Genomic DNA, 25,793 nt, shown 5'->3' with positions numbered 1-25,793 from the left:
CAGCCTGTGAGACAACTGCTCTTTCCATGACATGGAATGTTTTCTCTCGTCTTTTTGTTGATGTCTCTGCAGCAAAGAAGTTAGCCCCGATCCCCCCTAAAGTCCCGTACTGCCCGTCTGGAGCCATGTCGGACCAGTCCACCGGCCAGCCGTCTCCGGTCAGCCTGTCTCCCACCCCTCCCAGCACTCCGTCCCCGTACGGCTTCAGCTACCCCCAGGGCTACGCCACCATCGGCTCCCCGGGTCAGCTTCAGACGGCCACCACCCCGTCCCTGTCCTCTCCGCCCTCGCTGGCCGGGACCCTCACCAAGGCCCGGCCAACCCCCAAGCCGCCCCGGCAGAGGCCCAACCTGCCTCCTCCACAGCCCCCCACCACCCCCGGCACCAGCCCCCAGCCTCTGGAGCACTCGTCGGGTCTCCTGGACGGTTTGTCCCCCGGGGAAAGCATGTCCACAGGTAAGCCTTGGAGAGACTAACTCTGGGTATATTTTACTCTGTTTGTATTGCTTCTACATTTTATTAGATTGCTAAATTTGAAAAATGATATTGTGTTTTGTATAAATCGTGATAATATATTAAAGTAAAATCTACGCTTCAACCGCCAGCATTTTTTAAACAGCAGCTTTTACAAGATAACTGCAGCAGGTCAGGTCAGCTTTTAACGAGTTTTTAATTAATTTTCCTCAAGCAGAATAACAGTGTAGTTAGAGAGGTGCACATTTACAGGGTGATGGAGGTTTTTTTTAATAACTTTGGACTATGTAGTAAGTCCAATAGACAATATATTTAACCCTCCTGTTGTCCTCATTTACAGGCACCAAAAAATATTGTTTCCTTGTCTGAAAAAAATCCAAAAAATCAGCAAAAAAATTCCACACATTTCTGAAGAAAATTCCAATAATTCCTTAAACGTTTCCCTTAAACGTTTTAGTTTTTAAAAATCCCCCAAATTTGGAAAGAAAATTCTTGTAAATATTTTCAAAAAACTGAATAAAAATCTTCAAAAAAATTATAAAAATATCTGAAGTGATTCCATATATATCAGTAAAACTTCTAATATTCTCTTTAAGAACATTTACAGAAAAATCAACCAAAATCCAGCGAACGTTTTAACATTTCTTTTTTTCCACCAAAAATGTTAAAAGATTTCCCAAACAATGTTGAAAATGTTGACATCAGACGTTTCACTGTGAATATATGCACCTCCTGTCAAAAGTTTTAGGACACTTTCTCATTCAAATAAATTGGGACCTGTCCTAAAACTTTTGTGTATATTTTTTCACATTTTCAAACTTTAAAACGGGTCAATTTGACCCGCAGGACGACACGAGGGTAAATATGGATTAAATAAATTCAATTTGTCAACAAATCTCATGAAAAGACAACAATAGATTCATCCACTCAAAGCCTGATTTACAGCATCTTAGTCCTTTGTGTCACAGATAGAGATGGAGACATGGAGGCGTTGAACTTTTCAGAAGAAGTGCTGTACATTAGGCTTGGACTAGATGTAATATAATATACAAAGACACATTTATATAATAATGAAATGGCTATAGTAAAATCAGACGTATTGAATAGGACAGAAAGAAATACAATGCAGCAGCAGTGCTGTGCAGCAGAGAGTAACATATGACCGAATGTGTATTAATCCGCCGCTGAATATAGTCCTTCAACAAATGCACTATTTCCTCCTGTTTCAGTAACATTTGTTAAAAAACAGAGTGCACCTTTAACTTTTGGAAGTTATTTGGCATGTTTAAACAACAAACTATATATTAGTGATGCATTTTTATTCATAGATGTAGATTTTTAGGACACAGTAGAAAGAGTTTTTCATGATAGGGAGACACCAGACTCATGTCAGCGTCTTTCTGCATCAGGACTGGAGTGATGCAAATGTAAATGTGAGTTGTTGTTGGACTTAATGCTCTTTTTATGTATTAATTCGCCTCAACATTATTTGAAAGGAGGAACTTACAACTGAATGCATATTAATCTGCCGCTGAAAATACATTTCCAGCACATTTTTTTCCAGCACTATTTTAAACATTTAAACAGAAGTTTGAAAAAACACTCGCTTCAGAAAAAAATTAGGTACTTTTCTGAGCTTTTTGGCATTTTTTGAAAACATAAAACTGTGTATTAGTGGCCCATTTTTAGAAATAACAATTTTTAAGGCACAGAAGAGAAGAGATGAGAAACTGTACTTTAAGTTTGTTTGTTGACACTTTGAGCTTTCTTGTAAAATTCAACTCAAAACAAGATCATTTCAAGATTGTTTGACTTAAGGTATTTAAGATGAGTTGTCTTAAAGTCCCTTTATGTTGCTGAAATGTCACTTAAGTGAATTTATCTTAAACCAAGTAAGATGAAACATTCTGACTATAAATAAGACAAACAGACTTGGTAAGATTTAGAGTTTTTGCAGTGTGCAGGTTCTAACTGTGTTTTGCTCTAATGTTCCACTCTTGTCGACTGCTCTTATTGTCTCACTTACAGCGGTATGAGGCGAGAGCTTCATTGTGATTCTTTGTGTGAGAGGGACTTTTAGGGTAAGCAGGAGTTCCTGTGCTAAAGCCTCCCCTCCCCACCTTCCAACCCCTCCGCCATCTTGGCCCAACACGGAGCCTCCCGCTGGCATCAGGGCGAAGCTGCCGGTAGAAGCAGGTTTTTTGGATCCCTGCTCTCCGACAGCTTCACTCCTCATGACTCCTCATCGTGTTCGTGTCCAGCTGCTGCGTTCGGTCCAGCTTTAACACACCTTGCATGGCGGCTGAGACTGATGCATGGCTTTCATGGGCGTGTCTACCCGGACGGGGCAGGTGGCAACAACCTTCCCTGCCCTTCCCATAATGCCCTGCTCCGGCTGCCCCTTCCCCTGGCTTGGACACCCACCCAGCACCCCTCACGCTCCCCACCCACTCCACAATCTCACTGCCCGCCGCTGTTCCTCGGTCAGTTTTTCCATCACACTGTGGATGTTCTCATGCTCACGAAGGACACAGATTCACATGCTGTTCAAACTGAGGTCAATAGATTAGTTTATACACCGGTATAACTAACCGCATTGATCTCACGGTTTGGGGATTTGATGGTGTGTTTACTGAGTTGATTAGTCTTTGTTTTATATACTCATTCATCAGCAGGTTTAAACACACGGGGTGCACGATATTGGCTTTTCCCACCTAGTGTTTCAGCCATTTCAGCCAATCCTGGTGTAAAAATACTGAGATTTTCCATTTCACTGCTGCAACAAGGTGTGTCCAAAATCTGCCAGAGGAGTTTTATCATTAAAGGGACGTGACACAGATTCATACAAACAATTAGTTCACTCATAAAGGTGGAAAGAGCTCCTCAACTTGTGAAAATCCTTCTATAATCTAAAGAAATAACACTAAAGATGTCACAGCGATGTCATCAGGGTTGTCCAGGGTTTTTCCAAAATTCTTAAAAGCAAAAGACAGGCTCCCATATATATTTAGTAAATTACTGCAATTTCCATGTATACTTGGACATAAAACAACATGTATAGATTCACTAGACAAACCTCCTGAACAGGTCAGAAAAGATTTGGTGTCTTTTCCCCAAAATTAGGTTTAAAAAGCAGTTTTTACGGGTTATCCTTCAACTGGATGGATGTTTTCCAGTTTGGCTGTTAAAAACCTGACAGCTGGCGTGATAGATAGATAGATAGATAAATATAGAAATACTAAATGTCAGTAAAATTCAATATGCAATATTTACACATTTCAAGGCACTGTGAATTCGAGCGATTTAAAATGGCTTTGGCAGGTATTAGGAAAAAGGACATGTGACACCCACCACCATCTTTAGCATTATGGGATAGATTTCTATTCAATGCAGCGTCCGAGCAGACTCTCTCTGACTTGGAGAAACTATGAAATGAACCTCAGAGACACAAGACAAAAAAAATGACAAAAAAACCAAGAAGACAAAATAAGACAGAAATGAGACAAAAAAAGAACAAAGAACAATCTAGTATTTTATCTTATGATCAGCACAACTTGTCATGGTCTCGAAATTGTTTTTAAATTCACAATTTATATTTGATGTCTTCTTTGTCATTTCTACGCTTTACAAAGTCGTCCCACTGGCTGGATTGGACCCTCTGGTGGGCTGGTTTTGGCCCGCGGGACGCATGTTTGACACCCCTGGTCTAGATCTTACCACCTAAAGTAGAAAAGTTTAAAAGCTGATGCAGCAGATTAAGATGGTAAATGGACTTGCTCTTATATAGCGCTTTTCTACTCATCAGAGTACTCAAAGCGCTTTACAACAATTCTTCCCATTCACCCAGACACACACACACACTAATGTGCAGGTTGCTAATCAACCTGCAACATCAGTCAGTATACATTCATACACCAGTGGAACAGTCACTGGTAGGCAATTCGAGGTTCAGAATCTTGCCCAAGGAAACTTCGGCATGCAGCACATGACTAGGCGAGAGCGGGAATCGAACCTCCGACCCTTCAATCATTGGACGACCCGCTCTACCACCTCATCCACAGCCACTAAGACTCATGGTTTGGACTAAAATGTTCACCAAGAGTCCACATATTTTTGGCCATGTAACGCCTACATTCTGCCCCATCCAGTAAGCCTTCTCATATATCATGCACCTCTGTCATGCATTTTTTTTCTTCATTCATTCTACATCCTGAACTCTGTGTAACGTCATATATCTTTCCGTTCATGCTCGTCTGTTCTCTCTGCTCTGCCAGATTCCCTCTGCAACCTGGACATCCCCATCATCGACATGGAACTGGACGGTATTTTTGACTTGCCCCACATCTCCCCCTTCAGGAACTCGGTGGCGCTGCTCGAGTCGACCGGCAGCCGGGCGGATTCAGAGGAAGAGTCTGAGAGCACAGTGCTATGACGCCGCCGAGTTCCTCCCCTTCTGTTAAACAAAACACGACGCTGACCGCTGCACCGCCACCCATCGACCTCCTCACCTCTCCGGCTGGATCGCCTCCGGATCTCCTCGTCACGCCTCGCCCGAACCGATCCGGAGGAGGCCGGCGTGTAAAAACAAGCGCTTCTATACAGTAAATAACAAAAAACAAAAACAACAAAACACAGCGGACACACACACACCAGGTGTTAGCGACAATGTTAAGGGACTTCTGATCAAATACGCGGTTTGACATTTTTACATTAGCTGGATTCTTTTCTTCTTTTGTTCTCTTTTGTAATTTTCTGTTTCTTTCTGTTTGCCTTATTTGATTCACTTGCAATATTGCCTTTAATGTCACACATGAGACTGGAAATGGGCTGGTGGGAGGAATGAGTGCTCTTCACTGCTGCTGCTGCTTCTGATGAGTGGATTATTTTGTAGGAGAACAAACACCACAGTACATCTGTCCTGGTTTATTGTTCTTCTTTCTTTTCCCGTCCTTCATCCCTCAGGGGTTGAAACGCCTCGCTCTGGCACGTGGTGGCAACAAAACAAACCCCCGGATTTCTGTCCCGCCTGAGCGTTCACTGTGAGTGTGCCAGTGTGTCGTTTTTTGGAAAGTGTGTGTGTGTGCGTGTGTGTGTGTGTTTTGCCAGTGCGTGACGTGTTAATCGATGTGGTAATTGTACTATATGATGTTGCACTGTTGGTGTCGTGGAGCAAAAACAAAACAAAAAAAAAACAGGAATGCATGTTTTAGACATTTTAGGAAAAATAACTACGAGGTAGCAAAGAGGTTTAAACGCCCACTCACACCTTTCTCTATATTTACAGTCAGGATATCAGTCACTGGATATTTATTGTTTATACTGTACATTTTTCAGAGTATAAGATATGATTAACAATATAAATCAGATCATATTTTGTATCCACGGGAGAGCTGTAAAGATCATTTCCTCTATAATATATATGAGATCCATACTGCAGTTTATGAAAAGATGAAGAATGAAAACTCCACGTGATTCCTCATATTTAGGTATTTTTGGCAGCGAGCAAAGCCACGTGGGATTTTTCATTTTTCTTTAGGAGTAACTTCAGCTTGAAGAATGTGGAGAGAAAGATAATAATGTGGAGGTTTGGTCGTATGAAGCTTGGAGTGTCAAACCACAGTTTAGTGTTTAGTCCGTCCACAGATCAGCAACAGGAGCTCTGATTGGCCCGCTGTTACCCTCCTGTTGTCTTCATTTACAGGCACAAAAAATATTGTTTTCTTGTCTGAAAAAAATCCAAAAATTCACCCAAAAAAATCCCCAAATTTCTGAAAATTTCAACAATTCCTTAAAAGTTTTATTTTTAAAAAAATCCCCAAATTTGGCAAGAAAATTCTTGTAAATATTTTCAAAAAATGAGGAAAAATCTTCCAAAAAAATCCTAAAAATATCTAAAGTGATTACGTATATATCAGTAAAACTTCTCATATTTTCTTGAAGAACATTCACATAAATATCAACCAAATCCAGAGAATTTTGCTGGATTTTGGTTGATTTTTTTTTTGTGAATGTTCTTAAACATTTTTAACATTGCTTCATTTAACTCTGCTGCGTTCCTTGGCGGATTTAAATGACGATCGGCATACATTTGTCTGTCGGTCTGTTCGCAACTTTGCTCAAAACAGACTAGCGGATTTGGATGAAATTTTCAGGAAAGGTCAGAAATGACACAAGGACCAAGTGATTAGATTCTGGCAGCGATGCGGTTATAGTCTGGATCCACGGATTTGTTAAAGATTTCTGTATCACTGCTAGATAGCAGCACGGCGTCAGTGTAACTATGACTGCAGACTTATCAGGACTTATCCGTCGGTAATGATACGACTGAGCAGCCTTGGCGGAGTACTGAGCTGTCTGAGGACTTTTCTTGCTTATTTGTTCATCTTTTGAACAAACATGTACATAGACTGTATATATATAGTGGACGTAGCATCTGGCTCCAGAATTGAAGCCCACCCGGAAGTGTCAAAAACTTGCAATATCACGCCGTCCACTAGGGTTGGCTCCAAAAGCTTTTTCTCCATAGACCCCAATTCATTTTTGGAAAAATAATATTGGATAGACTGATGTTCTACAGCTCAGGATTTTTTCCCGTTAGTTTTCATGGTCAAAATGAGAGATCAGGTGGCCGATCTTAAAATAAATCAATACTGAATTTTAAATAAATCGTTAAAGTTGGCGGAGCCAGGGGGCGTGGCTATACTTGATCGACAGCAACAGAAGCCTCTGTGGTAAAATGTGGGCGGGATGAGAGAGTCCTCAGCCAATCCTGCCCCTAGTTGCTCTCTGGTCCAGTCTGTTTGATGACGCTTTTTATGTCACTGGCTCCAAAAAATCCAAAACGGCGACCAGGAAGTAGCAAAATCCGGCCTTCATTTTCTCAGCGTTGAAACCAACGGGTGACGTCACGGTTAGTTCACGCCTGAACATGTACTGTACATTAAGATGTCTATTTCATCCCTAGCTGATGTCGAGCTGAAGGGAAAAATATCTCCAATTAAGGCAGAAAAAGGCTCCCATTGTAGGTTTTCATTTATAAATTATTGCAGATAAAATGTAAAATAATCTAAAACTCTGTATCTCCTGCAGTGGCACACTCCAGGCTCCATATGTGACAACTTCGTACAGACGTGTTGAGAATCATCACCTCACAAACCGCCCTGAGGTGTTTCAACATCCCATCATATCACACAGCAAACAGCTCTGACTCACTCCCAGAAAAAAGGTGCTATTTTGTCATAAATAAGCCCACTTTTTTCTGACAGTGCACTTTCATTTCCAGCCACCTCCTCCACGTTAAGAGTTTATAGGAAACCCTGTCTGACGATGCTGATACTTTTGGTCTGCATTAGTGAACCAGAGGCAAGTGCAAAGATATGTGTATATGTGTTTATTTTGATGAGAGTATTTATACAGATATATTTCTGAATACTTTTTACTGGGTGTGAGGAGTTTGCGCTCCGCATGAATCTCGTCTGAGGATTTTTAAAAAGTATTCGAACACGGGACCAGAACTTCCCTGCTGCCGCATCGAGGAAAAAAGAAAAAAAAAAACCTTTTCAGGTTCGGTTTTAAGGGGAAACTTGAAAATCGGTTCAGCTGGAGGTTTGCGTATGACAGCAGCAGCTTGTTATTTGCCTTGCGGTGGGTTTTGTCGTGACCTATCCAGATTTGTACGACTTTTCCTTTTCGTCCTGATGACATCCACTACACATGGCCTCAAAGCCGCTGTGCTGCTCGACCATCATGTTCCTTTAAAGTGCTCACAGGACTTCTGTAAATACTCAAGCATCTGTACATATCTGTTCTGTATATACCGACAGGGGACAAATTCATATATATATAAATAGATATATAGATATATACAAATACTGTATTGAAAACTATAAATGATGACATTATAACGTTATACTGTACATATAATATTATAATGTTGCTGGTTCTAGCACAATAAATGCCACATTCACACAGAATGACATCACTTTACACAGAAAAAAAATCCACAGGCTCAAGGTTACGTCTAGTCAGCAGATTTTCTAAATAAAAACAGCTCATGGTGTTTGTGTTGCAGAGTTTCTTACTTCACGGTTAACCTCTTGAACCCTGATTTTAGCTTTACAGTCGGTAAAAACGCCACTGCAGATCCTCCTTTCAGTACATCAGTGCAGCTACGCGACATTTAAAGGAAAACCCAAGATCTCATATGCGTCTTCTTTTTTATGTTTTCTGGCATATTTGATATTTCTGAAATGTGAATATGTTGTTTAGGTTTCTCACAACGTTTGGCCTGAAAACTTGTTGTAGCGATGAATCGGTTGCAGGATCCAGCAGGGTTTAAGGGGCTAAAAGAGACTCTGCATGGAAAATAAAAAACGGTTTTTTTAACTTTTAGACGACAGATAACGAACCTCCTCAGTTGGACAACAAAGTTCGCGATGGTTCAGGACCGATATTAGACAAAAGATTAAAGGAAAGTGTTGTTTTAAAGTTGGGTCAGAGTGGAGTTATTGAAGGCTTGCTCTGTATTTATTGATTATTCTGCAGATTATTTAATCTAAAATACTGAAAAAGCCCAAACTTTTGTCATCAAATGGCTTGCTTTGTCCGGCTAAAACCAAAGAAGTATCACATGTAGTATCACAAAGTACCCAGAAGAGCAAAAATCTCAACATATTGAGACTGAAACAAGAACATATTCTGCATTTTTGCTGAAAAACTCAGTTGCGGATGAATTTTCTGTCAGTTAAATTCATATTTTCTGGTTCACCTCTCCTAGAATTTACTGTTTAACCAGATGGTTCCTTTCTGTTTAAATCAATACAGCAGAAATTTGACAAAACTTAATGCTAAAATCTACAGTATCACATTTATTATCACTTAATGTCCAGAAAAGCAGTGAATTGCTGCCATATTGAGACTGAAAGAAGTAGATATTTGGCATTTTTACTGCTTAATAATGAATAATTGAATATTAGAATAATTTTCTATCAATTAAACAATTGCTTAATCTGACATTTACTGTTCAATCAGGTCCTCCTATTGGCTTTAAATCAACACTGCATGAATTTAACATTTAATTTAATATTATGAGAAATAACTCAATGCTAAAAACCTAGAAGTATTAATAAAAGCAGTAAATTACCTGAAAATTGTATTTAATAATTGATTGATTGATTAGCAAAACAATTGCTGATGAATTTCTGACAATTAAGCAAATATTTTTAACAGCAATGTGTTCAATTTACTGTGTTCAGTTAGATCCTTGTGTTAACTTTAAATTAATACAAAAAGAATTTGACCTTAAAATCAGTTAATTCATACTTAGAGAAAAATTTCGATGCTAAAACTTAAAAAAATCACATTTATTATCACTTAGTGTCCAGAAAAGCAGTGAACTGGCTCCATATTGACCAAAAATTTGTCATTTTTTTTCTTTACAAATCCATTTAATAATTGATTATCAAAACGGTTCCTGATTAAATTTCTCTCAATAAAATATCATTTAATCTGCTTCAACTCTACTGGATTTTACTGTTCAGTCAGATCCTCCCGTTGGTTTTAAATCCACACAGCATTAATTTATTACTGACAGAAAAACAACGTTGACACTACAAACCTACAAGTATCACATTTACTATCACAGCATTTTTTTAAAAAACGAGTAAATTTCCACCACAGTGAGACTAAAACAAAGTATTTCTCATTTTTGATTGGAAACCATTTAATAATTGACTATTTAATGACCAAAACAGCTGCTGATGATTTTCTGTCCAATGAAACAGCTGTTTAATCTGATAAATACAGAATGAATTTGACATTTTTAAGAGTAAAGAAGCTTGATGGTGATGGAAAGTATTTTTTATGAAGTTACTGTTGCAGCTGAGGTGGACCTCTGTCCTGTCTTTGTCTGTATTATCTCTGCTCCTCTGTGCTGCTCTTTGTTTGTGTTAAAAGGTTTCAGATCGGGGTTCGTACGTGCAGAATATATCGACTTTATTAACGCTGTCGAGCAGAGACGGATTCCAGGGACGGTTTTCGGTCGTTTTCCAAACCCTCTGAGCACTAAAATCTGACGGCCTTTCTTTTTTACATGATTAGGTGGAATGTACCGATGCTAGTTCACCTCAGAAAGTCGGATAGTGTGTGTGTGTGCGCGTGTGTGCGTTGTGGACATGGTTTAAGAGGGTGGAGGGGTGTTAAAGTGTTTAGGGGGGAGCTGGGGTTTGGTTGTCCTGTGTGAAAGTCAGCAGCATGCTTTTTAACCATGCCTATGAAATACGCCTCATCTCTGGTCCTATATAAATGTGCTTGTATTTATTTTTATAAGTGAATAGATTGACCTTTGCAAGAGAAGAAAAAGTCAGTGCTGCCCTTCAACCTTTGTTTTTTTTTAAGTCAAACTCTCCATCAGTTCTGCCAAGACTCTGTTTAAATCGTTCATGATCTCCTGTTTGTCTCCACCGCATACGTTTTATCTATAGCAAATGAGAAAAAGCACATCAAAGCAGAGACCATCGTCTGTTTGTGGACAGGAAACTGCGCTTTCAGAGGACTAAAATCTGCTGAAAAGTTCCCGTGAAGTTACACTGAAATCGTATGAGAAATGCTAAAAAAAGCATGCAGGTGCGATCTGTAGATTACACTGTGGTGCATGCAGCCATTTCATCTTTTTTTGTTGTTTTTGCTTAAGTTCCAAGTAAACGGGGGCCAAAATACAAAAAAGGGAAAACAGAAAGTGATCAAGGAATTCTTTTTGGATTTAAAAGTTCTTGGTGTCAAACTGTAGTGATGCTGTGGACTCTTTCAAAGTTTGAAATGAAAGGAAATGCCTTTTTCTTGGACATGCTATCTCTCAGTCACCAAATGGAACACAGTGTAAGATTAAAAATAAAAAGGAAAAAAATTTAAAATAATCCTCATCCGAATGTTGAAACTATTAAAAATGTTTTTATATTACTGGGATGTTTTGTGTTTTTCTTATCGATAATTAAGGGCATGCAACGGAAAGAGGCATAATGGGACCAAACGAGTGGGGAAAAAAATGGAAGGAAAACTTTAAAAATTCATGTTAGGAGGCTTTCAGTCACGTCCAGGTTTCTCTGGTGAAGGAAGGCCTCGTTCTGCAAATGGAAGGTGAATCAAAAGTATGATGAGAACTCCTGCCAACAACATCAAGCATGCAGTGATCTCAATTAAAACAGGCTGTGATTCATACAGAAAGAAGAAATTATTTATGTTGAAACAACAAAAAAGGTAGGCCACGCAAATTTCATTTACAAACATATTTCCTCACCGGATGTGTGAATTAATCCAGATATTGGAGGTGTATGGAATGTGTTTGTGAAGCTAACAGCAGCGAAAAATGACATTTCACCCTCTGAATTTGTGCGTTTTTGTCACATTTTAGTCACTGTGGGTTAATTTTTTTACTGCAACGTAAATCCTGCATCTCTATGGAAAACAGAACAACCATGAATAGAAGTAACTGAAATCAAAAATAGAATAATGCTATAAAGCCGAAAGAAGAAACAATAAAAGTTTCTTTATTTTGCAAAAAATTCAACATAACATTTTTCCGTGCACAGGTGATACCAGTATTAGTAACATCTATATGAAAATATCTCCACTTTTATTGATGTTTTACTATTTTTAACACCTATCACTAATTACACATTTTTCAGTCTATTCTGCTCAAAACTGCAGAGTAATTTCCCCATGCTGGATGTATCTTTGCTGCTCTGTATACCATTTTTGAGCCATGCTGCTTTTATTTTTATTGTTTATCTCTGCTATATGTTTACACTGCCTGCAGTTCAGCAGAATCCCTCAATCTGAGAGCCGTAACTCTTGATTTTAGCGGGTTGTGTTTATTATTAAGTCATTTTTACAGAATTCTGGTGGGTATCTGAGTTGAGTAAAGTCATTTAGATGCAGGATTATAATTTTAAGCTTGGATTCAGTTCATGATGCTCAGGATTCAAGCGATCCAATCATAGCTCAAGCTGCCCAAAGTTGGCAACTGTTGGAGGGTGGTTCCCATCAGTGGCAACAGAGCAGGCAAAGGCAGACATAGGGACATCGTAGGTCAAGTACAGCAGGAAGGAGGTGGTCTTGTCTTTGGAGCCAATCACCCCAACCTAGATCAAGGCTGGTCTTTCCCAAAGATGCAAGCTTGTGGTGCAGGAAGTGCAAAAGCCATAGTGTAGGTGAAACAAGGGTCGTGGACGATATGGGAGGAGTGAAATGAAGGAAGATCGCTGCAAGACCTGTGAGATACGGAGACGTTTAGAGCAAGCTTCACCATCAAGTGTCCTATGATATCCTACCATCACTTCAAGACCCAACCAATGGCACGGTGAAGACCCTACATGCTCTCTCTGCCCGACCAGCTGCACTCAAACACACCGTAGTGCTCTGCAAGACCAGCCTCGCTCAAGGACGATACACCTGTGGCACAACCAGGTGCTGAAGTGTCTGGCAGCATGCGAGTGTTAATGCCTTTCCACTCACGTCGACCCGAAGGCAAGAAACATTTGTCTGGGAAGGTGAGGGTCCTCTTGGCCTGTGATTGGAGGATGCTGCTAGACCTGGACAAAAGTTCTGCCTCCACCTGAGATCATATCCACCAACTCTTGACCAGACCTGGTGCTATGATCAGCTTCGCTTTGGCACGTCTACATCATGGAGCTCACAGTGTCCTGGGAGAGTTCAGTAGAGGAGGCCTATGAGTGCAAGAAGCTGAGATCTATGGAGCTTGCCAGTGATGCAAAACAGCGAGTCTGGAAGGTGAGGGTCCAACCAGTCGAAGTAGGCTGCAGAGGCTTCATAGGCACCTCGACATCCAGGCTTCTCTGGGAGATGGGAGTACAAGGGAAGGCCCACTGGCAGGCGATTAAGGACCTCTGCAGAGCTGCTGAAAAGGGAAATCAGTGACTGTGGATGAAGAGAAAGGATCCACCTGGGCCTTCAGGTGAGTAGATGCCGTCTATGGGGTGAACCTGGGATTCATGCTGAACCCTCTGGAGGTGCCATGGGCCGACTAGCGAAAACATCGGTGAAGGAGGACGCCCACTTGATAACCCAGAGGATGCCCTCATGTATGCAGACAGGATATCAACATGTTAAGTCCTACACAAACAGGCAGATTTTCCAAACGTACCAGCACGTCACACGAAAGCTGTAAATTTCACAGTTTCTGTTTTCACAGTTTCTGTCTCTGATAAATTATGTGATTATGACAGTTTTATAAAAACAAACTGCTGGTGAGGTTACAGCCACATTAGCAGCTTGGAGATGCTGTAATGATCACAGTAAATCCAGCCAAACTGTTTGTTGAAGATACAGCTGGTTTAGGCGACCATGACCATCGCTTCTGCTGCTGTCGGCCCGTGATGCTGGAGGATTTCCCATGATGCACTGAGCTGCTCTCTTGTAGTTTTCTTTTTTCACTCCTAACACCTTTATATGCCACCATTTCATGTCACTAACTTTGTGTCTTCTCTCTCCTGTGCTTCGTGTTTTGTCGTCTCTGCAGGTTTCTCTGGCTCTGGAGCTGCTTCTAATCTGCTGCTAGCGTCTCTAACAATCTGCCCGGTGTTTGTTGTTTTATTGTTTGTCGTCTGTCTGTGTCGATTTTCTCTCTGCTCTCACCCTCAACCAGTCGAGGCAGATGTTTGTTCTGCTGAACCTGGTTCTGCTCCTTTAAAGGACTGATTTTCTCTCTAATATCATATTGTAAGACCTTCACCTCAGAATGTGAAGAACCCTGAGATTACTTACATCCTGAACTGGCACTTAAAGCATAACTGAATTGTACTGAACAGCAATTCTAAAAAGAAGAATGGCACGTTAACCTCATATTGGTGCTAAAGGGTTCACTGTCTGGAAACCATAAATGTCGGCACCATAATTTCAATATGTGAAATTCTGAATTTTTTTTACCAAGAAAATCTGCCAAAAAAATCACAGGACAATGAGCATCTGTAAAAATTCTTGCTCCATCTAGTAGCTGATGAGGTTTTTCAGTCTGAATTCCCTACAGACCTCACTGTCACCACCAGAAATAATCCCCATGTAAACTGCTGACGGTGTGTTCTGTGGATTATCTGTAACTAGATGTTGCTGCTGTTTTTTCTGTGCTCTGAGCAACACTAACAAATAGACAGTCATCTCAACACCTGGAGAGATGACACCAAAATCATAAGTGTGGCTAAACACCACTAAAAAAGAGAAGTCATTCAATGAACTGACCTTTTATCCAGAGAGTTAAACATTGGGGAGGAAGTTTCGTGGATTGACTTGTCCTGGTAATTGAGAAAAACACGGCGATACATCAATGCATGCTCTTATCAACTGACTATCTTAGAGTAAACAACCGACAGGAAGTGCCTCTTACCAAACTCGATGTTGACGTTTAATGGGGAGTCGTACATCTGCATGTATTCCTGTGGACTCTGGAGTTCGTCTCGGTACAAAAGACTGTCCAGAACCTTCAGAGGGACGATGAGCTCCGGAGTCTCATCCAGCGCTGACCCAGGAAGAACCTCGGATCAGACGGAGAAAATCTGAGCCATGAACTGCTTTGAGCAGCGATGTCAAACTCATTTTAGTTCTGGTTCCACATTCATCCCAGTTTGATCTCCAGAGACCAGTAAAATCACAGCATAATAACCACAACTCCAACTTTTTCCTTTGTTTTAGTGCAAAAATCTTCACATTTAAGGAATTATGTTTTTACGAAACATTGCGAACAACCTGAAATTTCTGAAAAAAAAATGTTTAATTTCAGCAACATTCAGCCTCAGTTTATCATTTCCACATTACAACTTCCAGATCACAGAGTGTCTACAAAAGAACACAATATTTAGTCACAGCTATCTGGAACTAAGTGATGTAGTGTTTTACTTTATGATCAAAACAACAACAGACGGAAAAAAAACCCTACCAAAACAAGACAAAATATTACAAAAATGAGACACAAAACGGAGAAAAAATTAGATAAACGACACGAAACAAAACAAGGGACAAAAAATTAGACAAAAAAAGTTATCAAAGCGAGAAAAAAATTGATGAATGACAAAAACAAGACATAAAAATGACACAAATGAGAGCAAAAATGACAAAAGCGAGAAACAAACAAAACGCAAACAACAAAAATGAGACAAAAAACACAGAATGACAGAAATGATACACAAAACAATGAATAAAGCAAAACACAAAAATAAGACAAAAAACAACCAAGACCAAAAGGAAAAACAAAACGAGAAAACATTAGTCAAACAACACAAGTCAGACAAAATATTACAAAAAACAAGACACAAAATTACAAAAGACAATGAACAATCTAATATTTTACTTTGTGATCAAAACAACTTGTCATGGTCTAGAAATTATTTTAAATTTATAGTTTTACACTTTTACACTTTAAAAGTCGTCCCATGGGCTGGATTGGACACTTTGGAGGGCCGGTTTTGGTCCGCAAGCCTCATGTTTGACACCCCTGGCTTAGAGCAACAATCTAGTAAAATAATTGTCAAAAACCCACCTTCTTGGTTATTTCGAGGTGTTCACTCAGCTTCTGCAGCACTGACAGGACGCTACAGACCAGAGTTTCTGTGTTTGCTTCGTCTTCTTCGAGTCCTTTAGAGTCTCCAGTGATCTGACCTGCGTCCAGCACCTTCAGTCAAATAATCAAACAGCTCTTATTCATTCATATGATGTTTCATAACAAATACATGCAGACAGGTGATAAAGTAAAAATCTGAATGAATGAGAGGAGAAACCTGGTGATGTTTCTATCTGTAGTATTTAAATTTATGATACAGTACAAAGTAAAGACGAACCTTGTAGCTCCACTGCTGGAACAGCCTGCTCTCAGGGTTATGGAACATGAACACGATCTTAGCTTCCATCAAGGCACTAAAAGGGGACGTGAGAACAATGATTATGGGATTATCATGGATTGGAACCTGGAGGAGTCATCAAGTGAAAACATCCAGCAGCAGCAGTGATGAAACATTTAAAGCTGCGGCTGCAAACTGAAGCCATTTAAAGATTAATTCATACGAGTGTAGAGTCTTTTTTTAGTCGAGCGAGCTGAGGGACTCTAGGGATGGAAATGTCGGTCGCTCTGTCAGCCGGTCCACCGCTCTGGTCCCGATCTGGATGGATTCACGTTAAACTTTGATGAGTTTTCCTTTAACACCACAATGAGGTTTGTGGCTGCAAGGTTTGCTGTTAATGTTGCACAGCAGGAATTGTGTTGGTTGCTCCTGTGAATTTGCATCTATAGTGCCATCATCTGGTTAGAATTGACATTTGTACAGTGGTTTGGTTTCTGAAGAACTAATGCTGAACCATAGACTGTATATAAAGATGGACGTAGCATCTGGCTCCAAAATTGAAGCCCACCCGGAAGTGTTAAAAACTTGCAATATCACGCCGTCCGCTAGGGTTGGCTCCAAAAAGCTTTTTCTCCATAGACCCCAATTCATTTTTGGAAAAAATAAAATTTGATAGACTGATGTTCTACAGCTCAGGATTTTTTCCCCGTTAGTTTTCATGGTCAAAATGAGAGATCAGGTGGCCGATCTTAAAATAAATCAATACTGAATTTTAAATAAATCGTTACAGGTGGTGGAGCCAGGGGGCGTGGCTATACTTGATTGACAGTCCCATTGACTGGTCCTGCCCTGAGTTGCTCTCCGGTCCAGTCTGTTTGATGACGCTTTTTATGTCACTGGCTCCAAAAAATCCAAAACGGCGACCAGGAAGTAGCAAAATCCGGGCTTCATTTTCTCGACGTTGAAACCAACGGGTGACGTCCCGGTTAGTTCACGTCTGTGCTGAACATGCTACAGACTTTTAGCATGAGTACTCACTCTTTTAGTTTTCTTTATTATTATTTTTGGGTTATTTTCATGCTTTTATTTGATGGAGAGCAGGAGAATGTCATGCAGGAAGTGTTCACCAGCTGGGCTCTATCTGTAAGGGACTCTTGGGACAGTTTGGAAACACAACAAGTCTCTTTTTCCAAATCAGAGTGAGATCTAAGGAATTTCAGCAAAAAAGAAAACTTCTGCCTCCACCTAATCAAAATTCTAAAGCAGAGAGTGAACCTTCTAATAATGACTCAGTAGTACTGTAAAAAGTCTAGCACATTGTGGACATTTGGAAACCTTCTTAAAAGAGGTAACAGGTTATGCTTTATTAACAGAAACTGGCTGGTTGAGACACTACAGGCTAAATCTCTGAAAATGGTCCAGTAAACACACATTATCCTAAGCTGTTGTCACATTTACCAAATCTGAAGTGACTTAATGCAACTGTGTGATTATATTTGTTTGCTCAGCGGGCGGTTTGAGATGAGTTTCTGAACAGGCAAACATAAATAAAATATTGTGCATTGTGGATAATTCATGTATAATTCAAGAAAGAGTGATTACCAGTCTGGCTGTTGTTGCATGACTGTCAGGTCTCTCAGAACAGAAATCAGAATATCTTTGGATGACTGCAAGAAACACACACATAAAACTGTAAGTATGAGATTCCACAAACAAACTTCAATCATAAAAGGTTTTATTTTGCAGAACAACCTACTTCGATGACGTGCAGCAGACAGGACGGGTAGATCAGCAGCAGGCCTGTGATGTGATCCCATATGTACCGTTTGTTCAGCTGAAAGTTCAGATTCTCGTAATGAGCTGAGTGGAAACAAACAACAAAAGAGTCTATCGGTCTGTTCGGATAGTCTGACAACATGAAAGCCCACTTCTGCTGTAAACACACAGCTCCAGCCTTTCCAGGGGCTTTTATGGTGGATTTCTATTCAAATCTTTGTCAGAAAGAAGCTCTTAGGAGGAAACGCTGCAGACCCATTCACACATAGAGGTGTGAAAGCTGTAAAAGCACCAAAACAACGGAAACGAGGCAGACTTTCAGTGGTCAGACAGCGACTGCAGCTGTGAATTTAAAGACTGAAAATGTGTTCAACAAGAGTAAACTCATGTTTCTCTGTGTATTTCAATACACTCTCATAATTTCGACTTGAAAATGTGGACTTCCTGCCTCACACTTTCACCTGGCTTTGTTAGAATTAGTATTTGTGTTTGAAAATATCGATGTACTGGCTCATAAGTTTGACCTATTGTCACATAATGTTTACTTTTAAGTGAAAGCTTTCATGTTTTATCTGAGAAATTTGACTATTTTATAGTTTCGATAGGGCTACTCAGTGGATTGGTGGTTAGCACTGTTGCCTTGTAGCTAGAAGATCCGTGGTTCCTGTTCCGGCTTGGACCTGGGCTCTTTCTGCATGGAGTTTGCATGTTCTCCCTGTGCATGCATTGGTGTTCTCTGGGTTCCTCCCACAGTCTAACAATGTGCCGAGGTTAATCAGTGATTCTAAATTGTCCATAGGTGTGAATGTTTGTCTCTATATGTAGCCCTGATGAGGATTATGTGGTGTCTAGATAATGGATGGATGGATAGTTTTGATACGTAAGTCAAAAAACTGACTAACTGTCTCATAATTTGAATGTAGTTTCTAATAATTTAGATTTGAACATGAACATTTTTCATTCACTGATTCATAATTTTGATCTAAAAGTGAAATATCTGATGCTTTATCTCACAATTTTGACTTGATATCTCATCATTTGTATTCGAAAGGGAAATTTCTCACTATTACATAATTCTGACTTGATTTTTGGCCTTATTTTGAAAAGTTCAAAATGTGTTCAACAAGCGGAAACTGATCTTTCTCTGTGTATTTCATTCCACTCTCATAATTTCGACTTCTATTGATTTGATTTCAAGGTGAAAATGTGGACTTCCTGTCTCATACTTTCACCTTCCTTTCTTTTAATTGTGATTTGCGTATGAAAATGTTGATGTACTGGCTCATAACTTTGACTTATTGTCTCATAATGTTTACTTTTAAGTGTATTTTTTATGTTTTGTCTCAGAATTCTGACTATTATATAGTTTTAATATACAAGTCAGAAAATTGACTTACTGTCTCTTTATTTTAATGAACTTTTAATGTAATTTTGATTTGAATATGAACATTTTTGATGCACTGATTCATGATTTCAACCTAAAAAGAAAATGATGTTTTATCTCACAATTTTGACTTTATACCTCATCTACTGTGTTCAAAAGAGAAATTTCTCATTCTTACATAATTCTGATCTAATTTTGAAATGTGTTCAACAAGATTAAACCGATGTTTCTCCGTGTATTCTATTCTACTCTCACTCTATCTCACATTTTTGATTTGTAAGTGAGAATTTGGATTTTTCATCTCATAATTTTGACATAAATACTTCAAAATTTCAATTTGTAAGTAAACATTTGGATTTACCATCTCATACTTTTACATAATTTGATTTGTATGCTAAAATGTTAATGCTCAAAAGCTTGACAAACAAGTACAAATGTTGATGTTTTAATTCAAAATTTTGACCTAACATCCTATAATTTTTATTTGAAGGGAAAAAAATATTTTATCTCAAATTTTCAATGAAAATTTCATAATTTGTGTGTTTAAGTGAACATGTTGGGTTATTTTTAAGAGTTAAAAATACATTTAAAGAGATTAAACTGATGTGTCTTTCATTTCACTTCATATTTATACTTCTACAGTAGCCTTTACAACTATAAATGTACAAAATCGAACAGAATACCACCAGTGTTCATTTCCTCTGAAGGAACACTGGATTAAATTGCTATCAGGTGATTAGTCCATCAGTCTGTGGAGCTATAGGGTAATTGCTGGCTGACCTCCCAGTTCTGTCCTATCAGCAGGATCGCGGGGAGCCGAGCAATCATTATCAGCCGCTGTAGCACGATCTTCTGTGGAGACAAAGGAGAAGAGTCTGAAAAGCCTGCAGAGTGATGACAGCAGAATGTGCTTTGCCCTGCAGGGAGGCACATTTATACACACAGAAGGGAGGATCAATATCAGGTGCACGTTTAGAATTTACAGTTCAATATCTACACCATGAATTGTTAGACATATTGTGTATTTTTTGCTTTCCTACATCTTACAGAAAGCCAGGAAAACAACATTTTTGCTCAATGTTCCCATCCATCTAAAATTAAATACATTAAATACCCCATCTTCCTCCCGGTCCTTCCTCTGTGCCATTAACTGGTGGAATAAACTAGTCCCAGTTTCCTCCTCTTTCTTCTCCTCAGCTTTCAATAGACCGATTTTCCATCTTACTTTCTCCTCCAGCTCAAGCTCCAGCTGAGGGGAGTCTGAGCGCCTTCTGTGTTTATAAAAGCGTATATCCTAGAAACCTATTGTTCTCCAGATTCTATAAAACTGAGCCAGCTGCACTCTGGTGCGATTACAAACACAAATGATACACCCAGCGGCCAATACCAGGCCAGGACAGCCTTATTTTCAGGTAATGAAGGCCGGTAGGAGGAGGAACTATAGATCTGGGGTTACAGAGGACACTGCATTCAATAATAAACTGTATTTGGCGGCCATGGTTCCTGAAAAAAAGCAATTTTAGGTGCTTAGAGGCTGAATGCAAGAGAAAAATATTGAAATTGTGCTTAGGTGTAGAGTGAAAAAATTGTATTATAAACTGAAAACTCAATTACCCCTCAGATTCGCTATTTTAGCCTCCTGCACATTCAGTATATGTATATATATTTTTTTATTATTATATTGCGTCTGGGACGGGGAATTTTCTGTGAGGACTGATTTTATTAAACTCATAGAATACAAATAATGTTCAAATATGAAGACAGGGGTTTCTGTGTGAGTGGAAAACAATTTTCTGCCATGAAAAACAGATATTTGTGACACTTACTTTAGCACGCTGTTTTTAGCATTAATTAAGTTTTTAGCTGTTGTGAAATGTACCTATTTCTATGTAATATATTGCATTTGACAAACCATCAATATATTTATGCTGTATGTGTTTTAGGGCCTTATTTTTCATTTTATTCCGTCATTGTGGGAGACTCACATGCACAGCAGTTGTTATATCACCATTAGTTAGCAAGTTAGTTAGCCAGCTAAGCTAAGTCTATCAGTGTAGCCTTCTAGCTGAGTCATAGCGCAGGCCACAACCTCTCTCATCTCTGGCCGTAAACCACAACGTTCAAACATTGTGACTGGAGCTCTCTGTGTTTCCCATGATTTAACGAAACCTCCTCGCAAAGTCCTGTGAAAGGTTCATGGCTAGACGTACAGTTTGGCGTCTCCGCTTCGGTGTCGTTACGCCGGCAACACGTCTCATAGCAACGTCTGAACGTGTACCGCCCGTTTTTCACTGTGTTCTAATATTTTTGCCTCCGTTTTAAATTTGAGTTTATTTTAACAAAAATAAATTGAAATAACTATCTAAAGAAATAAATTAAGTAACACGTTCAAGAATATATTAAGAATATCTTTAGTCTAAATGAAAGTAAACGAAAAGGTCAAAATTATTAATTAGAACTTCCTATTTTTTGAAAAACATTGCGTCATTTCATTTGTTCTAAATGAAAATCACTAAAATTTTTACCTTGAATAAACCACAGCGTCGATTTTGAAAGTGAAAGTTTTGACTTATAGCTCACAATTCTGGCATGCTATTTCATATTTTGTATTTTAAAGTGAAATTTTAAATCATATTCCTTATATTCATTTTTAGGTAAGAATATGGGCCGTGTATTTTTATGGCAATTGAATTTCCGTTCTGAAACAGGTATTGAAAAACAAGAAACGAGTGGCTATTTGATTTTCGTTTTAAAAATACAAAATAAAATTGAAATACAACGCTTTTTCCTTTCCATGATCAAAAAGGGATATACGAAATTTATAAAAATGCTTTGATTTTCATTTTATTTTATTTTATATAGAATAGAATAGAATATTTTGACTTCCCTTCTCATGATTTTGTTTTATCAGTTTCATTTTTGTAAGTGAAAAGATTGACTTTACACTTTATGATGTTCAGTTATCGTCAGCTTAAATTTTGATTTGTAAATGAAAAGTAGTTTTAAATCTCATTATTTCGATTTATTATCCCATAATTTTGCTTTTAAAGCCAATTTTTTTTTCTTTTATCCAAATATTTTGACTTAGTATCTCATAATTTTCATTTAGCAAATAAAACTTAATAGCCTGTAATTTGCGATTTATGATCTTGCAGAGATGCTTTTAGACTACTCCCAGGATCACTAGAATTAAATCTGGTGTTACTAAAGCTGTTCTGGCTGATTGCCGGCAGAGTGATGCTGAATGAACATTAACTGCGTCTGATGCGCATCAATGTGAGCAGCAGTGAAGCTCCTGAACACAAAAACACGAGAAAATGCACCCGAAAACGAATTTTAATTTATTTTTATTCCATTTGAGTTGTTTCTCATCTTCATAATAGCTATATACTATTCACAATAAATTAAATAGTTTGTGTTTTCATTTCAGAATCAGTTAAATATATGCGTTTTGACATTTTCTCGAGTTGTTTTCCTAATTTTGGCGTGATTCTGTGCATTTTTTTAAATTTCTTTTTCAATAGAAATTATCTAATTTTGCAGTCATTAGAAGCAGCTCTCCCCTCTTTTGCTCCCTTGTCATTATTTCCTCATTAAGTTGTTAAATTAAAGCTGATGTGTGCACCGACCGACATCCATTTTCCGGGTGTGTTTCCCTTTAAATCCCCCGCAGAGAGCAGCTCGCTCAGCAGAGGAATCTGTCGGCCTCGCGCAGCAGCATGTCAGCGATAAACATCAGCGTCTGAGGCGATGTTCAGGTATTGCTTCCTTTATTTCTTATTTTTCTTGTCTTATTAGGAGACCAGTAGACATTAAAAGCCCGTAAACAGCCCTGTCGGAGCTCTTCTGCTCGTCGTTTGTTCGGTTTCTTTGCACACCCAGTTTGACAGCTGAGCTCAGCATCATGTCTGTTTACAGTCGCCCATCTGGGTGTCACTATCGTCCCTTTTTTATGTTTTAATTTTAAACCGATTGTTAAATTTGAAGTGTTTTTATTTGAACATCATCTCTTGTTGGTAGATTTCCAGTGTCACCTCTGCAGGGCGATGGTTGTGATGCTTTCTGTAGATTATCACATGATCTGTGCTCAACAGGGTCATTTTCCAAGTATGGAATCAAGATCAATACATCCATCTGACGTTATATCACAATATAGTCTTGTAACCTCTTCAAACCTGCCTTAATTTTCACCTACATATGTCTTAACACACCTTTTTTATAAACCAAAATCATGATTCTTTTTATTTAAAATATTAATCCTCAGAGGCACACCAGGCCTGCTAATGATGCTTTTCCTCTAGCTGTAATAGCCATTGAGTTTCCCCTCCAGGCTGTGGGTGGTTGAACATTATATGAGGGTGAATTGTTCAGGGAACCACAGGAGGATTTTTTGTGCTGTAGAGGAGGCAGGTTATCAGATTTCAGTTTTTTACTGGAAAAAATCTAGTTCAGTTCAGTGCGTTTCTTTTAGATATTCACTCCGATTCATAGGAAATTTAATCTGTAGGTGCTCCATATAATAAAGAACTTTATAAAAAAAAAATATACAGACTAAACCAATAAATCCAAATCTCCTGGTAAAAGGGGAAATTTGTCGCCATTTGTTCCTGCACTGTCGAAAAAAATCATGTAAATATAATAATGAAAATAAATTAAAAATAATGTATTACTCTAATGTTAAAAAGCTGTAAAAAAAAAATAATGAAAATACCTGAAAATAGCTTTAAAATATTTATATTTTTGGCAGATTAATAAAACGCATTTAATTTTTTAACAACTGTAAAATAACAATTTTTTTGCCCACTTTAAATATGGTCAAAAAATGTGTAATTTTCCACATATTGTAAAAGAATGAATTAACATTTTCCTAAAAATGCAATTCTATTTTTATTTGGACATTATTTGCAGTTTTGGCTTGTTTTATGTTGTCGTTTCTACAGTAAACACTTAAATTAATTCTCTTTAATGTGATTTTCCTTGTTATCTGTAATTTAAATTTAAAAAAAGGCAAGAACATCAGTAAAGTAATGGTTAACTGTTTAAATATTACAGTTAAAAATGTCATTTTTCTTACTGTGTGACCAGAATATTATCTGTAGTTACTGAATTTGACTGCATAATGTATAAACATGTTAATTTATCTTTTTATAATCACAAACTATTCCTTAAACTCGCACATCAGATGCTGTTTTAGTTGTAAAATTGATTGTTTTAAGAAACTATTTGTTGAAAATCCAATATTTTACCTGTTAGCAATGCCATTTGTTGTTTTATATTTATTAGAAAACGCATCGTGAGTGAAATAATCGGTCAGCACCATGGCTGAGCATTTCCAGTCTTGAACCAATGAGAAAAAACCCAGATTTGACACTTCTCTGCATCAGTTTACAGTGGAAAACTCAAAATATAGGCACCAGGTAGCAATTTAAAATATAATATCTGATTTCACAATAGATTTAGCGGTTGTTTCAGATAAAAGCCACTAAAAAGGGCACTGTGCTGAAGAAATGGATCCAGTAATTTTGAAAGGAATATTTGTCATTTTATGAGACAAAGCTGGACTTTAATGCCTGTTCTCCATAAACTAAAACCAGATCTAGCAAGGGGGTTACCTCTGCTTAGAATGAAGACTAGAAATAGAGGAAAGCAACTCACCTTTAAAGCTCTCAAATTACAAAATTACTCAGTTAAATGCTAAATCTGGGTCCCCTCGTAGTGTTGTGGGCAGAAGCAAAAGTGACAAATTTCCACTTTCCCACCCTCATTTATCCTCCTGTGTCCCACCTGAGATCCACACCTGTAGCCCAGTTTCTCCATCTGCTCTTCCTCACAGCTAGTCTGCTGTTTGGAGGTTTACCTTCACTCCACTTATCTGACAAATGAGGCTTCTGTTGCCTTCTTTTAAAAATCAGAAGTTTAATTTTAGCGTGTAGGCAGATTACATGCTATAGGAGGAAGCTGGTGCTGCATTTTCACCACATTTGCAGAATTATATAACCTCAGTGGGCTCCTATTTAGGCCATTCGAAGACGTGTTTAATCATGGAAAAGACCATTAGTCAAATTGGAGATGAGGTTTTGTTTGTGCGAGCTCTTGTTTTTGGAGTCTTTAGAGGTGTGAATGCTCTGAAGCTGTGCAGTGCAGCGTCCTCCTCTGGGTTCTTGGGACTCTGAAGGGAGAGCTTTTGATGATTAATTCCCAGCCGTGGTTTAAATCATCGACTTGTAAGTCTGGTTTCTGCTTGATGTTGTATCTGCCGTCTTGTTATGGCTTGAGAGAGATTTCTGGCTCAGACAGAAGCCCATGAGAAGAAATAA

The 25,793-nt window shown here is 38.6% G+C and overlaps 3 protein-coding genes across 3 annotated transcripts in view; 2 read left to right on the top strand and 1 right to left on the bottom strand.

The window, feature by feature from the left end:
- Positions 1–11,430, top strand: part of LOC110970105 (rho GTPase-activating protein 44-like) — a 131,952-nt gene extending 120,522 nt beyond the window's left edge. Inside the window, 2 exon segments of the mRNA XM_051939148.1 lie at positions 73–456; positions 4,749–11,430. Coding sequence (XP_051795108.1) covers positions 73–456; positions 4,749–4,906 — 542 coding nt within the window. The 3' untranslated portion in view covers positions 4,907–11,430.
- Positions 10,854–25,293, bottom strand: LOC110970104 (testis-expressed protein 47). The gene is given in 11 exon segments (XM_051939958.1): positions 10,854–11,594; positions 14,725–14,777; positions 14,870–15,017; positions 16,019–16,150; positions 16,317–16,392; positions 17,919–17,983; positions 18,073–18,176; positions 20,257–20,281; positions 20,284–20,328; positions 20,591–20,725; positions 25,261–25,293. Coding segments are annotated over 10 exon segments (801 nt in total). The 3' UTR covers positions 10,854–11,594; positions 14,725–14,739.
- The window catches only part of ndel1a (nudE neurodevelopment protein 1-like 1a), a 25,321-nt gene continuing 22,656 nt past the window's right edge, over positions 23,129–25,793 (top strand). Inside the window, 1 exon segment of the mRNA XM_022208110.2 lies at positions 23,129–23,234. The gene's annotated coding sequence lies outside the window, so the exon portion shown is untranslated.

The sequence above is a fragment of the Acanthochromis polyacanthus genome, chromosome 19, assembly GCF_021347895.1.
Source record: "Acanthochromis polyacanthus isolate Apoly-LR-REF ecotype Palm Island chromosome 19, KAUST_Apoly_ChrSc, whole genome shotgun sequence".
Classification (NCBI taxonomy): Eukaryota; Metazoa; Chordata; class Actinopteri; family Pomacentridae; genus Acanthochromis; species Acanthochromis polyacanthus.
The sequence above is the reverse complement of the archived record's forward strand: the minus strand, read 5'-3'. Positions and strand labels throughout refer to the sequence as shown.